Source organism: Pezoporus flaviventris, unplaced genomic scaffold (genome assembly GCF_033815535.1).
Source record: "Pezoporus flaviventris isolate CSIRO_AGI_PZ_B2104156 unplaced genomic scaffold, CSIRO_AGI_Pfla_v1 ptg000017l, whole genome shotgun sequence".
NCBI lineage: Eukaryota > Metazoa > Chordata > Aves > Psittaciformes > Psittacidae > Pezoporus > Pezoporus flaviventris.
In genome coordinates, this window is record NW_026892565.1 from 503,059 (window position 1) to 517,714 (window position 14,656).

The 14,656-nt window shown below is 60.2% G+C and overlaps 2 protein-coding genes across 2 annotated transcripts; both read left to right on the forward strand.

Annotated features, from left to right (window-relative positions):
- Window positions 1-3,547: 3,547 nt before the first annotated feature.
- CTSE (cathepsin E) lies at window positions 3,548-7,806 on the forward strand. Its single transcript, XM_061454979.1, has 9 exons — window positions 3,548-3,748; window positions 4,297-4,453; window positions 5,072-5,189; window positions 5,886-6,004; window positions 6,094-6,293; window positions 6,784-6,906; window positions 6,997-7,138; window positions 7,231-7,329; window positions 7,470-7,806. Exons 1-9 carry the CDS (start codon window positions 3,690-3,692, stop codon window positions 7,632-7,634), a joined length of 1,182 nt encoding a protein of 393 aa, XP_061310963.1. The 5' UTR covers window positions 3,548-3,689; the 3' UTR covers window positions 7,635-7,806.
- A 2,465-nt stretch (window positions 7,807-10,271) lies between these two features.
- On the forward strand, window positions 10,272-13,467 carry RAB7B (RAB7B, member RAS oncogene family). The gene is made up of 6 exons (XM_061454980.1): window positions 10,272-10,433; window positions 11,305-11,366; window positions 11,751-11,877; window positions 12,102-12,317; window positions 12,650-12,775; window positions 13,135-13,467. The coding sequence occupies exons 1-6, from the start codon at window positions 10,422-10,424 to the stop codon at window positions 13,213-13,215; spliced, it is 624 nt and encodes a 207-aa protein (XP_061310964.1). The 5' UTR covers window positions 10,272-10,421; the 3' UTR covers window positions 13,216-13,467.
- Window positions 13,468-14,656: the final 1,189 nt, after the last annotated feature.

Below are 14,656 nucleotides of genomic sequence, written 5' to 3' on the forward strand. Positions count from 1 at the left end.
CCTATTGAAGTTCAGGGGCATGGGCCTGAAGTGGGCCCCTTGCCTTGGCACCTGTGGGCACAATAACAAAGAGTTATAATAAAGGAATTGAGTGTTCATTTTGTGAGCAAAAAAAAACACTAAATCTTCCCTCAGTGCCTATAGACTTAGTTTCTAAATGGTTTACACAAGGAGGAGTCTTCAGCTAAAGCTTTGATACCGTGATTAAAGGAGCTGTAATAACACAGTTCATAGCCTGATAGATGGATTGATAATTAGAGCAAAGGATTATCCATCCTCTGGATCAGATTCCATCGTTTCCTCTGCATTTCTAACAGTAACGAATCCAATCCTCCCCAGTCTCCTGTGAAATTCCGCTTCCCCAAAGAGCTTGGTGAGTGCCAAGCTAAAAGCCTGCTTCTGGCTGGAATATCCCCTCTCCCTCATTGAACTGCTCTGTCCCCAGATATCCTTCTCAGCCTGTCAGTCTGAACTGGCTCACTGCCTATGGGGGGGCAGGAGGTGCTGCTGCAGCTGATAGCAATCTGAGAGACGAGCTGCTCAAAAGGAAATTGCAAAAGAAGACCCAAATGCAGCTATCGGTGGCAGCAGCTTCTTTGCTGAGCTGGGCCATGAGATGGAAGCGATGATATGCACGAGCATATTGAAGGGTCTGGTTTGAAGATAACAGCTGGGGAGACGCTGGCAGCGCATGCACTTGTTTGCTGTATCAGGTACCCTGCTGCGAGCCTCCCTCCCTGCAGCCCCCAGCACATTAACCCGTTCTCAAGCACGATGCCCTGTTGCAATCAAAGCTTGGGTACCGAGGAGTGAATTCAAGACGTCCACGCTCCATCTAAAGGTAGGAAAAGCCATGGGAATGCCTCAGGTTATTCTTGTCCCATTCCAGTCAGGCCTTGGTGCCCCAGGTTAAGGCTAAAGCTCAGGCTCAGCAACGTGTGCCTGCAGCCACCCCTCGGATGCGGGCACCAAACCCAGCTCCCATCCTGATGCACAGCCCCTCTGCTCTATGAGGCACTGCGTATGAATTCATATCCAGCAGTGCTTTACCTGGGGGTAAAGAGCTTCCCACACCTCCCCTTCCCTGCAGGACTAGGGGGAGCTGGCCTTAGGGATGCTTGGCCAGGGTTTTGGGTGGCCAAGCAGGGCTCCGGTGCTGCAGCCGTGCCCAGCGGTGCCGGATGCGGTCTCGCTCTCCCCCCATGGCGATGGCAGAACGAGCCCACACAAGGTTCCATGACGCTTCAACTGCCTCATTTAAATACATTTGGGTGTTTCTGTGCTGTTTTGCAGCCGCTTTTTCTCCGGGGCTGGGATGCTCCATCCCCGTGGGCACATCGCCTTGTTGCTCCAGCTTCCAGCAGCTTGGTGCTGAAGGCAGTTGAGCTCCATGGAAGCAAAGTGGTCCCAAGGGCAGAGAGCCACGCAGAAACTGCTCTGGGTGCTTCCATGTAGAAGTCTTCTATAGGGGTGAAACACTGTAAGTCATAAGGGGCATGACCCCAGAGCCTGGCACCAAGGGGCATCCGCTGGCACTGAAAGGGCCTCCACATGCCCAGTTTTCTGCTTTCTGGGAGTGTTCTGTGGTAGGCAGTAACTTGCAGCATCACTCTGTAACGGTGGGATGTGAGCAGCAGACCCAGTATCATGGGTTCACAGCAGACCTGGGGAGCACTGGACCACTGTTCCATTGGAACTGATTTTGCAGCTCTCACACTATGATGCTGTTTTGGTGCTGGAGATGCCCTGCAGCAGCTTGGCCTCTCCTGCACTTTTTCCCTTGGCAGGATAGGGCCAAGAAGCAAGGGACCCCCCTTACTGAGGGGCTCCTGACCCATGGGGACAGTGCACGCTGGTTCTTAAACACCTCCATCACCACCACGCTGCAGCAGCAATCAGAGAACTCCCAGCATCTGGATTAATCCCTCTCTACTTCCCGAGGGCAAGGAGAGAAGCACAACGTACCCCTCGTGGTGGGTTCACCCCCGGGAGCTGCATCTTCAGCTGGGGTCCCCTGATGGGTCCCCACCACGGGTCAATCTCTGCCTTTCATCCCCTGGGCCCATGGGGACCGCATCATCCATCACCTCCATCCCAGTCCCTCCTGCTTCACCCACAGCTTCGGTGCCACAGGTAAACGTTGAAGTGAAGCCTGGTTGCAGTGTGTATTGGAAAGCGGGTGCTGCTGCTGCAGGGGCTGGCTCTTCCAGTGATGGATAAAGAGGTTTGGAGGTGGAAGAAGCCTGTGGTGAAAGAGCAGGCAGGGGTGCCAAGAAGCGCTGCTCGGGCGCCATCTGAGTCACTCGGAGCTGATCGTGGAAGTGGCTGAGCTAAAGAAGTGCAATAAAAGAGCAGAGGTAGCACAGTTCGACCCGGGAAGGAGGCTCTTGGAATGGGTGAAGCACCGTGCGCCCAAGGGGTGAGAGGCGTGTTTCCCACACACGGTGCACAACCTATTTCATAACCTATTTCTAGCGTGTCCAAGGGCACGTGTGTAAAGCTGGATGGGTACCACAGAATCATGGCATCGTGGAACGGCTTGGGCTGGAAGGGACCTTAAAGCTCCTCCAGCTCCAACCCCTGCCACGGGCAGGGACCCCTTCCACTGGAGCAGCTTGCTCCAACCCCTGTGTCCAACCTGGCCTTGAACACTGCCAGGGATGGGGCAGCCACAGCTTCTCTGGGCACCCTGTGCCAGCGCCTCAGCACCCTCACAGGGAAGAGCTTCTGCCTCAGAGCTCATCTCAGTCTCCCCTTTATGACATCCCCTTAAACACACTTTAGCACCGCTGCTGCCTGGAAGCACCACAAGACTATTCAGATTTACCTCTAAGAGTCTGGGGTTCAAAATGACTTAAAAGAGCTAAATCCAAGTTAAAATAGATTTGCTGCTTCTAAACTTTTTCATCTCCATAATTTAATGCTGAATCAACTGTCCCCAGTCTGCAGATTATGATGATCCAATTTGGGGTTTTTCCACTAAATAAACTATTTTGCTTCAAGTACTGGCTTGTCTATCCTATAGCTCCCACTCACGTTTATCTCCGAAGCCCAGCGACCCTTCAGGCTGGATTTGCTTACAGGATTTTTGGCTTATAAACCATGTCTGTGACAATCCACTTGCTGCTTTCAGCTGATCTTGGCACTTGCAATGGCTTTTGTTTTAGGAAGGGTTTGGGTTTCAATCCCTTCCACGAATATGTGATGAGGACAAGAAGGGAGGCTGGCACATTCAACTGCATCTTATGAGGGAAATGGGTAACACGCTTCCAACCCAAACCAGTCTGGGATCCTATGCTGGGATGTGGGGCACCCGCACGGCCATGGGCAGGGCAAAGGAAAGGGGGAACACTCCCCCAAAGCATTCCACCAGCTCAGCCGGGCTGAGTGACGGCGAAGGGTGAGGGCCTGGTGCCGGGATGGGAGCCCCATCCTCCTCCATCCCGCACGCCCCGAAGGCTGCCCTGCTCCTCCAGCACCAGCCCCTCGCCCACTAAAGCAAACTTGACCCCGGAGCGCCCGCTCTGCCTCGCCTGGGCCGTGGCCAGTGATTCATTGCTGCTGCCAGAGCCCGGTGTTGACTCGCAGAGGGGCGTTATCGCCGCGCGCCGAGGCCGGGGTGTGATGTTGGTATAAGAGCAACGCCGCGGCGCTGCCGCAGAGCCCGGCGCTGCTGCCAAGCCACTGAGATGAGGCACCTCCTCCTGCTCGCCGTGCTCTGCCTCTCCCTGGCCACCAGCTTGAAAAGGTAAGGGGGGGTCCCCAGGGTGCTCCCGAGCTCTCGGAGGGGCCCTGCGTGGCAGTGATGGACGAGGCCCCCCAGCACGGGCACCCATGCAGGGACCACGCGGTGCTTTGCTTCTCTGCTCCCATCAGTCCAGCAGCTCCGTGGCCATCTCCATCCCCCTGAGCAGGCCCATCAGCAGCAGTGGCTGCAGGATGAGGTCTGCAGGATGAGGTCTGTAGGATGAGGTCTCTGCAAGCAAACAGGGCAGAAAACACCAGCGTGAACTCCCCTTGGCCCTCATCCCGTCTCCCAGCCTGAAGGTCCTTCCCCATCAGTCACATTGAGCTCCTGGCCACGTTATGGCTGCGAGCAGGCCAGCGCCGGGTGTCTGAGCTCTCCTGCCAGCTTTGCCCTCCATCTGCTGCCTCCTAAAGCAGATCAAATCCCTGCATCTCACTCTGTTAGAAAGCACGGTGGTGGGGGATGCTGGACCCGCATCCCGGCGGTGCTGGGACCCCCAGGGCGGGCACAGGGACTGGGGTGGGTGACCAGGAGCGGGGCTCCCGCAGGGTGACGCTGAGGAGGCAGCGCTCCCTGCGGAAGCAGCTGCGGGACCGTGGGCAGCTCTCCCACTTCTGGAAGGCGCACAGGCTGGACATGGTGCACTACAGCGAGGACTGCGCCGCCTTCACGGACACCAACGAGCCCCTCATCAACTACCTGGATGTGAGCACCGAGCGCTGGGGGGGCTGAGCCCCAAAACCACATTAGTGCGCGAGGGCGGTCCCCGATGCCCAAAGGCTACCCCCACGCTCCCTCCTGCTCACAGAGCTCGCTGCAGGCAGTGTCCTGACATGCTCCTGCCTGCGCCTTTGTGCCTTGGAATGTGGCGATGACAAGGGACAAGGGAGCACATTCATGGCGCGAGCTGCCTGTGCACCCCCCGAGCCCGCAGGCACACAGCAAGGAGAGGGATCCCCCATAGCTAACACACATCGCATGCATCAGAGAGCACCCCATCACAGAGGACCACTTCAGGTCCATCCCATTCACCAGCAGCAGGAAGGTCCTGTCCCAAAAGTCCCTGCCACTCTGCATCCCGGTGATGAGGGTTCCTTGGGAGCCCAGCAGGAAGGTGACAGCCCCTGCACCAACCATCCTGCCTTGTTGTCCCTTAAGTACTTGTTCACCTGGCACCGTGTGGCTGTGACAGACCAGGCAGTGCCCTGGTGCCAGCCATGCCCCACACTGAACCCATCCATCCCCTCCAGACATCCCAGCACAGGCTCCCCTTTGCCCGGGGCGGCAATGGCTGACGGTGCTTTGTGCTGCGCTCCGGGCTAGATGGAGTACTTTGGGCAGATCTCCATCGGGACCCCCCCCCAGAACTTCACCGTGGTCTTTGACACCGGCTCCTCCAACCTCTGGGTGCCCTCCGTCTACTGCGTCAGCAAAGCCTGTGGTGAGTAGGGGCTCCCTGACCAGCCTGCAGTGGGGTGACCCCAGCGAGGCCATGGGGTCAGCAGCACGCAGGGATCTTGGGGGACCTCCCCACCCAGCCCAGCTCTCCAAGGCACACACAGATAACACAGACCCGGGGTTGTTTGCTCAGGCACAGGCGGCAAATCACAGGAGCGGGACCCGGCACCATCAGCCTGGAGATAGGGGAAGTGCTCGTTGGGCCATTCTGCTGGGAGAGCCTTTAAACAAACAAGCAAAGATGATAGCACACAATGCAGCTTGTGAGCGAGGGGCCGGAGGCAGGGGCAAGGCAGGCACAGAGCATCATAGACCCATAGAATGGTTTGGGTTGGAAGGGACCTCAAAGCTCCTCCAGCTCCAACCCCTGCCACGGGCAGGGACCCCTTCCACTGGAGCAGCTTGCTCCAAGCCCCTGTGTCCAACCTGGCCTTGAGCACTGCCAAGTTCAGATTTAGCCCAGCTCTGGTCCATTCTCCTACCATGAGCAATGCCCCCAGATGTTGAACTGTGTCTTGGTAGAGCCCTGATCCAACGCTTGCCACTGTGACTCCCTTTACACTCGAGGGAGAAAACTCTGCTCCACGTCTGGTCGCTGCCACCAGCCATGGGGAGGGCTCTGGGCACTGTGGCACTGCAGACACAGCATTCCCACTGATGGCTCCCGTCCCTTCCCCAGCCCAGCACGCCAAGTTCCAGCCATCACGATCCAGCACGTACCAGGTGGTGGGGACGCCCTTCTCCATCCAGTACGGCACCGGCAGCTTGACGGGGGTCATCGGAGCCGACCAAGTGGTCGTGAGTCACCTTCGGCTCCTCCTGCTCTGCACAACGTCCCCGGGGCTCGCCCACAGGCTCGGCATCACCGCTGCCCCTCCTCGCCGCAGGTCGAGGGCCTCACCGTGAGCAACCAGCAGTTCGCCGAGAGCGTCAGCGAGCCGGGGAAAGCCTTTGTGGATGCTGCGTTCGACGGGATCCTGGGGCTGGCCTATCCCTCGCTGGCCGTGGGGGGCGTCACCCCCGTCTTCGACAACATGATGGCTCAGGACCTGGTGGAGCTGCCCATGTTCTCCGTCTACCTGAGCGCGTACGGAGCCGGCTTTGCTCCGGGACACGGCTCAGAGCCGGGAGTGGCTTTGGGGGGACAAAAGGCAAAATGGGTCACGGGGAGAGTGAAGGGATTTTCCTCGAGGAGTCATGGGATGGGTTGGGTGGAAGGGACCTCAAAGCTCCTCCAGCTCCAACCCCTGCCACGGGCAGGGACCCCTTCCACTGGAGCAGCTTGCTCCAAGCCCCTGTGTCCAACCTGGCCTTGAGCACTGCCAGGGATGGGGCAGCCACAGCTTCTCTGGGCACCCTGTGCCAGCGCCTCAGCACCCTCACAGGGAAGAGCTTCTGCCTTAGATCCAACCTAAATCTGCTCTGTTTCGGTCCCGTGCTGATCATCACGGGCTGCAGCAAGGAATGACCCAAAGCATTTGTGGGAAGCAAGTGGAGATAAATGCACCTCTTTAGGATGAGGTGTGCAAAGTAAAAGGGAGGAAACCCCTCATTTATCCTCCTTCTCCTCCCTCCAGGAACCCGGAATCATCCCTGGGAGGGGAACTGCTCTTTGGTGGCTTCGACCCTTCCCGCTTCACAGGGACCCTCAACTGGGTGCCGGTCACCCAGCAAGGGTACTGGCAGATCCAGCTGGACAAGTGAGTCCGGGGCAGGGAGGGAAGGGCTGGGCTGGGGCACAGGAGCAGGATGAGTCCTTCGTGCTCCTTCCCTCCTTCCTCCTCCCCCAGCGTCCAGCTCGGGGGGGCAGTGACTTTCTGCACCAGCGGGTGTCAGGCCATCGTGGACACGGGCACGTCGCTCATCACGGGTCCCACCAAGGACATAAAGGAACTGCAAAGCTCTATTGGTGCCACTCCTGTGGATGGCGAGGTGAGAGCGGTGGTGGGGAGCGGAGGGGGGCAAAGCCCTGGGACCCCCCTTGCCCTATGGGGCAGCAGCGCTGAGCTGGGGCGGTTTTGCAGTACGCTGTGGAGTGCAGCAGCCTCAGCGTGATGCCGGATGTGACCTTCACCATCAATGGGCTGCCCTACACTCTCAGCGCCCAGGCCTACACCCTCATGGTACTGCCGCAGCTCCAGCACCCCCAGTTCCCAGCGTGCCGGTGGGTGACGAGCTCCATGCTCCGTGCATGGGACTCGCGGTCACCATTCCCACGTGTTTCCATACGGGTGCGTGTCCGGTTTTACCCTTCTCCTTCCAGGAATACAGCGATGGAATGGCCTTCTGCACCAGCGGCTTCCAGGGCATGGACATCCCCCCTCCCGCCGGGCCCCTCTGGATTTTGGGTGATGTCTTCATCCGCCAGTTTTACTCCGTCTTCGACCGTGGTAACGACCGAGTGGGGCTGGCGCCCGCTGTCCCCTAAGGCTGAGCACCCCTGGGGCAGGATGGGAGCGGAGCCTCAGCAGGGCAGGGGCTATCGGTGAGCCTGGAGGTGATGAAGGCACCGGGGGCTGCAGCTGGAGAGCGCAGCAGAGGGTCCTTGCGCACTGAGGATGCCTTCAGCATCGCTGTGATCTGCTTTGCGGCTTCTCTTGGAGGGGGGTTTAAGCACTTGCCAATAAAAGCTTCCATAAACCAAACCCTGGCGTGCTCGTGTTGTGATGGGCAGGACTGGAGCAGAAAGGTCACACCTCGGCTGGGATTTCCACATGGGCAGAAGAGGACACTTTGCCCAGGTAGAGCAGAAAGCAGAAGGTGATGAGGAGCCTGGAGAGGCCCTGGGGCTGTTTCTGAGCCGCAAACCTGCAGGAACAACCAGTGATTTCCAGTGAAATCTGCTCTGATCCTCTGGGGAGCTCACAAAGACAACGTGGCTGTGGGTGCTTGGAGCCGGAGATGGAAAAGCAGCTGCACAGCTCTGCCATAGGGATGGGTTAAGGGGGTTGTCAGGGGCTTTGAGGGGCTATGGAGGGAATGGGGCCCTGGGTGTCTGGGGGGAAGGGGGGGGGCTGCTCTGACCCGCTGCCAGTGCAAGGGATGCAGGAGAAAGCAGAAGCAATCACAGCTCATGAGTGATGCACCCTGAGGCACATGCAGAAGGCAGAGAGAAAGGGAAGCACAGAGCAGGGTTATTTTTATCTGCGCCTCCAGATCCAACACTGAATCCAGGCCCTGCAGTGTCTGCAGTTGAGGATGAGGTGTCAGGGTCCTCTTCCTGCCTTTGGGGCTGCTGCATCCTCCCCAGAGCAGAGCAGGCTTTAGGGCTGGGTCCGAGTGCTGGAAATCGAGATCTGGTTGTAAACGCTGTGGTTTGCAACAGGAGGAAATCTCTGCCTTATTCAGGGTATCGACTGTGCCACTGACCAGCGTATGGCTTCTGAAACCGGTTCCTCTATCGACTTCACCCCAGCTGCTCGCTCCCCAGGCAGCACTGGAAGATAAGGTGCTGGGGCTGCTGGACAAAGGTCTCCTCTCCCTCTTGGAGCTTAACTCTTAGCACACCAAGGTGCTGCTGGGCACCAGCCCATCACCGCAGCTGCAGGCAGCAAAGGAGCGCCCAGCTCCCTCAGCATAAGGACCACTCAGTGCCTCCAGGCCTGGACTCGACCAGGACTGCTCAATGCTGTTGGGGTCCCAGAACATCCAGAGTCACCTTGGCAGGTCTGGGGCATCCTTTGCCTCCCTACACCCACACATGATAGATGCTCAGGGGATGCTGCTACAGCAAATACTGAGCATTCCAATAGGGAGCAACCCATCTCCGACTGCAGATGTGGCTGAAAATCCATAGGGAAGTTTAGTCCTTCCGATGCCTTTTGCTTTCTTCCCCTTCCCTCACCGTCACGGCCCTGCAAGCCTCGGGGAACTGCCCATTCCCTCCTCATCCACATGAGCCTGTCCTCAGGATGTGGCAGTCTCCAGCTTGTGTTCATCATCTCCCAGCTGCGAGGTCTTCCCCATAGTCACAGGGCACAAAACCCACGCTCTTGTTCCTCAGAAGCGCTGACTTGGTGAAGCACCAGGGCAGGATTGGAGCTGTGCTTGCAGGACTGTGCTTGCAGTCTTGGCCATCACCTCCTCTCCACCACTGCTCCCGCTGCCTCCATCCGGGCGCCGCTCACACCAGGAGCAATGACAAGAGCAGGAGCTTTGGGAAAATCCCTTTTCTTGTGATCCCAAGCAGAAGCTGGAGCCGGTGCTGGGCTCCGGGCTGGGTGCAGCCCCTCCTGCCCAAAAGCAGAAGTGGCTGCAGGCATCAGCTCAGCAACGCAACTGCAAACCCCATCTCCGGCTGCGAGGAGGGATGCGATCATCTGACCGGGTGAGCAACCTCCATCCCGCCGGCCTTGGAGGGGCACAAGGAGAGGAAGGAGGGCACAAGCAGTCAGGGGAGAGGTCGGACAGCAGAGCCCGGCTGCAAGGGCAAAGGTGAAGGAGCCCGATGGAAACGGGCTGCAAACAGGGAGCAGGAGAGAGCTGCTCCAGGGAAACACCAGCCTTCACCCACCACCCACCGGTGAGAGCAGCTCAGGAGCTTCTGCTCATCCCAGCCCCTCCCAGCGCCTGCCCTGTGGGGGATAAAACCAGACATTTCTGGCCAGACAGGTCCCGGAATCACACGTGGGAAACAGGAGGATTTGTGCTGCCGAGAGCAGCGAATCCCCCCGGGGTCCCACTGGGGGTGCTCAGGGGAAAAACCCGACAGAACCGAGGGCAGCCGGTGCCAAAGCACAATCTGGGGCCGCGAATGCGCCTGCTTCCACCCTGCCCCTCTGCTGCCGGCCAAAGGAGCCGCGGAGCCCACAGCCCCCTCCAAGGGAACCTGTCCCTCCGCTGCCCGCCTCTGGGGACCAGACCCCAGCCCCACCTCGCTCCTGCCGCGAGCCGTCCCCAGCTCCCAGAGCCTCTTATCCCATCCCTATGGGGGCAAGGCCCGGGGTGGCTCCCGCGGGGCCGCTCAGCCCTCACCCCCGCCCCGGGCAGGACCGCGGGTCCTGGCCTCAACGATCCCGGGTCCGGGGGGAGCCCTGCGGGAACCCCAGCGCCCGCCCGCGGCTCCGGCTGCATCTCGGCCCCTTTCTGCTGATGTCACGGCCCGGGGCCCCGCAGCCGCCTTCCCCGGGCAGGAAACCCTTCCCTGGATCCTCCTCCCTCGCCTCTCCCCTCCCCGCGGGAGCGGAGCCCGCAGCCCCGGCCACCCCACACGCGGATGCCCCGGCAGGTGAGCGCAGCGCCCTCCGTCCCCGCGGCCCCGGGGCTGGGCACGGGAGCGGGGAGCGGCCGCCGGCAGGGAAAACCGGGCCGGGAAACTCCATTTTGGGCGTGAAGCTCCGGGAACTCCGGCGCACGGGGTGGGAAGTTTGTGCGTGCCGGGACACGGGGCGCTGCCCGCGCCGGGGATGATGCCCGCAGCCGGGATGTGGTGGGAGGGGGGAGCGGGAGAGCCTGGACCCCACAGCCCGGGCAGGGGGGCTGTGCCAAGCGGGAACAGCGCGGGGCTGGCCAACGCATGCGGGAAAAACGCAGGGATGAGGCTGTCAGCGTTTCCATCCGCGCGGAGCCAACGTGGACAGGGCAGCCGGGAGGGACCACGGGAGGATGCTGGACCCCAGGGATGGCCGGGCACAGAGCGCGAGGGACACCAGGGATGGGGATGCGGCTTTGGGGGAGCCTTTCGGGGTGCTCCCGGCATCCCTGGGCTGTGCTGGGGCACCCAGGGGATTCCGGACTCCTTTAATAAAGGCGCTTTTTCACAGCCCCCCCCCCCCCCCCCCCCCGGTGTGTGCCGGGTTTCGGGGGTGCGATGGCACTTCCGAGGGAGAGGGAGAGGCAGGGAATCGCTGAGAGCAGTTCAATGCTGTGCTCTGGTGCGGAGCAGTGGCGTGTCTGGACGTGCACTGGCACCTCAGGAGCCAGGCCCAGGCTGCAGCACGGGGAGTTTCTGCTCCCAAAACCATTGGGATGTGAGCATGGGATGGTGCTGGTTTGTTGTGGACATGGGGATGGTCAGGGTGGGAGCAGGGAAAGGCCTTAGGGAGCCAGTGGGAGCTGGCCCCATCCCTGCAGCTCCGTGACTCCCTCCTGTCCCACAGGGTCTGTCCATGGATGCCAGCAAGAAGGTGGATCTGAAGATAATCATCATTGGAGCACTGGGGTAAGGGGTGGTGCCGGCAATGGGAGGGAAGCGCAGGGGAGCCTGGGGCTGTGCAGCCCCTGTCCTTGCTGCCGCCAGCCCCTTAAGCCTGGCTTTGCAGGGGGCTGTAGCGATAGGACAAGGGGCAATGGGTTCAAACTGGAACAGGGCAAGTTCAGGTTGGAGATAAGGAAGAAGCTCTTCCCTGTGAGGCGCTGGCACAGGGTGCCCAGAGAAGCTGTGGCTGCCCCATCCCTGGCAGTGTTCAAGGCCAGGTTGGACACAGGGGCTTGGAGCAAGCTGCTCCAGTGGAAGGGGTCCCTGCCTGTGGCTGGAGCTGGAGGAGCTTTAAGGTCCCTTCAACCCAAACCATTCCATGATTCTCTGTCCCTTCCCTCCCACCAGCGTGGGCAAAACCTCCCTCCTGCACCAGTTTGTGCACAAGACGTTCTATGAGGATTACCGCACCACGCTGGGTGCCAGCATCCTCACCAAGGTCCTCGTGGTGGACAACACCTCCCTGAAGCTGCAGGTGAGCAGTGGGGCTGGAGCCCTGTGTCCCACCGTGTCCTGATGTCCCCAAGTGCCATCAGGGTCATGGGGCACGGGGCTGTATTCACAGAGCCTGAGTTTCAGCATCCATGAGCAATCCCACTTGAGTTTAGGGGCTCAGCACCTCCTGAAGCTAGTCCCCTGAGCTTACCGTGGCACAGGGCTTGTGACGTGGGTCTGTACCTGTGCCCTTCTCTGCCCTAGATCTGGGACACAGGGGGACAGGAGCGATTCCGATCCATGGTGTCAACCTTTTACAAAGGCTCGGATGGCTGCATGCTGGCTTTTGACGTGACAGACAGGGAGTCCTTTGAGTCCCTGGACAACTGGAGAGATGATTTTCTGGAGAAGGTCATCCCAAGGGAGCAAGATTTCCCCATGGTCGTGCTGGGGAACAAAATAGACCTCTGCGACCGGCAGGTACGGGTGGAGGAGAGTGGGGTGTGTGGATTGGGACACCTTGGTGCCCTAATGCTGGTCCTTGCCCTGCAGAGCCAAGCTTCTCCCTATGCTCTCACGAAACCCAGGCTCCCAGGCAAGGAGCTGTTGAGCTCCCAGTGCTGCTGCCTCTTGGAGGGAATAAGCAGAGTCCTTCCTTCCGCTGCCCTTTGCAGCAGCGATTGTGCCCAGGAATGAAGCATCTCAGCTGCCTGCACTGCAGCGTCCACCCAGCAGTGCCTGGGTGGACATCAGGGTCCCCTCCACCAGCTCCGCTCCGGGCTGCGAGGTGGCTCCATCCTCCTTTCCCGCAGGTATCCAAGGAGACGGCCTCAGCCTGGTGCAAGGAGAAGGACATCCCTTACTTCGAAGTCAGCGCCAAGAACAACATCAATGTCGCGGAGGCTTTCGAGACCCTGGCAAAGCAGGCGCTGGCAACGGTGAGCCCACCCTCCGGTGCAGAGCATCCTCCTGCCCCACCGCGTGGGAGAGCCCCAGGGAAGAGACCCCACCAGCGAATGAGTGCTTAAAATAGATCCTAAATCGGCTGGGAAGGAGCCAGGATTGCCCTTTCTCCTTGCTCTCCCACGTGTGGCACTGAGCAGCGCTCCAGCACTGTCCTCTAGTGGCCGTCCCATGGGGACCTCCGTGTCCCCGCACCAAGGGAGCTCCTCCAGGCGGCTTTTCCATAGGTTTTGTCCTCAGCAGTGAATCAGACCCGCAGCTCTGCTGCCCAGGCCCTCAGCCCGGCTCGGAGCTGGCCCCGTTCACCCTTTCTCTTCTCTTCTCTTTCTTCCAGTACAAAGGGATCTTTGAGAGTTACCTAACTGACTCCATCAAACTCACACCCAGCGACAAGCCCAAGAAGAGCTGCTGCTGACCCCGGGCAAGCACAGCCCAGGCGGGCCGGACCCCACGATGTCCATGGCCATCCCGGCCTCGGAGGCTGCCCAAGCCAGGACCCCATCAGTGACCACTCAGCACACTGGGACCGGCTGCTTGCGCACCCCAGGACTTGCTGCTTCCCACCCGTCCGGAGCTGCTCTCCCGCCGTCCCCCTTGATCCGCCGGCACCCGAGCGGGTGACTCCCCGTGGTGACGGTGCCAGGGCGCTGCTCCGATGCCCTCCCATGGCCCTTCCCATGCGCGGTGTTCCCGGTGGGGAGAAGCGGGGCTGGCGGCCACGGCGCGGGGCTGAGCCCAGCCAGGTCCCCTCCTGGGCTCAGCCGCTGTGGATGCAACCATCGCGTGCCTCAGTTTCCCCTGCTCCCATGCAGGAGCCACCTCCCGCCTCACTGGTGAGGACCCCCAGTGAAGCCCTTGTCAGGGATCCTTTTTTTAGGGAAAGGAATTAAATCGTTCATTTTTATTTGTAGACACCCCCTTTATCCATGCACGCGAGTACATGGATGCGCTCCTGCGGCCCCGCAGCAGGAGGATGGGGCGAGGGCTCGGCACAGAGCGGTTGTGCAGCGGTGGCCAGGGCTGGCTGTCAGCAGAGGGAGCCCGATGGGAGCTGAGCTCAGCAGCCGCTCCCCTTCTTCCATCCACCCTTCAGGAAGCTGTGGAGGCAGAGGCTGGGGCTGGCCCCTGAGGTGGCCGGGGCCATTCCCCACGTCCCCGGGGCTGGATGGACACAGTGGGTCCCTGTGTGCACCCTGCCCTATAGGCCTCCATGGTGGCAGGGGGCTGTGGCAGGGGGATGCAGGCAGGATGAAGCCGGGGGGACGGGGGGCTGCAGCGCTGGGATCACACCAACGGTCCCCACAGAGGCACATAGAGAGGATTTGTGCCTCCATATCAGGATGTGAGCACCATTAACTATTTCCTCCCTGGTGTAGCCGTTGCCCAGAGCCCTCCTAATGCCATCATCCTGGACCAGCTCTGGGCTGAGCATCATCCATTGTGCTCAGCCAGGTTTGGACAGCCGATGTTAAGCACCATCCGTGTCAATAGCAATATTGTTCCCAATTACACCCTCCCTGCGGCAGCTCTCAGTGCTGGAGGCAGATGCAAACTTATCTCATTTATCCCAGTGAGCAGCAATTTGGCTCCCCAGAGCTGAGCAGGACAAATGTGCTCAGCAGAGAGGGTGCTCAGACCTTCTGCTCGCTCCACAGCCCTCGTTCAGGCTCTGGGCTTGACCCGAGTGTGATGGAGCCCACAGAGCATCATTCCAGACACAGGAATTCTGCAGCAGATTGCAGCCGTGGGAGCCGGCAGGATCCCCATGGCATCACCGCCCCATGGACCCAGGTAACGTGCCTTGTGGGTGTGATGGAGCCGACCGCAGCCATGAGGCTTTCCTTCTCCCTCCATCC

Excerpts from the sequence above, each read along its gene's own strand:
- CTSE (XM_061454979.1), top strand. The coding sequence starts at position 3,690 with ATGAGGCACCTCCTCCTGCTCGCCGTGCTCTGCCTCTCCCTGGCCACC. Across the intron at positions 5,190-5,885 it reads CTGCGTCAGCAAAGCCTGTG|CCCAGCACGCCAAGTTCCAG; the intron begins GTGAGTAGGGGC and ends TCCCTTCCCCAG. Across the intron at positions 7,330-7,469 it reads CCCAGGCCTACACCCTCATG|GAATACAGCGATGGAATGGC; the intron begins GTACTGCCGCAG and ends TTCTCCTTCCAG.
- RAB7B (XM_061454980.1), top strand. Across the intron at positions 11,367-11,750 it reads ATCATCATTGGAGCACTGGG|CGTGGGCAAAACCTCCCTCC; the intron begins GTAAGGGGTGGT and ends CCCTCCCACCAG. Across the intron at positions 12,776-13,134 it reads CAAAGCAGGCGCTGGCAACG|TACAAAGGGATCTTTGAGAG; the intron begins GTGAGCCCACCC and ends TCTTTCTTCCAG.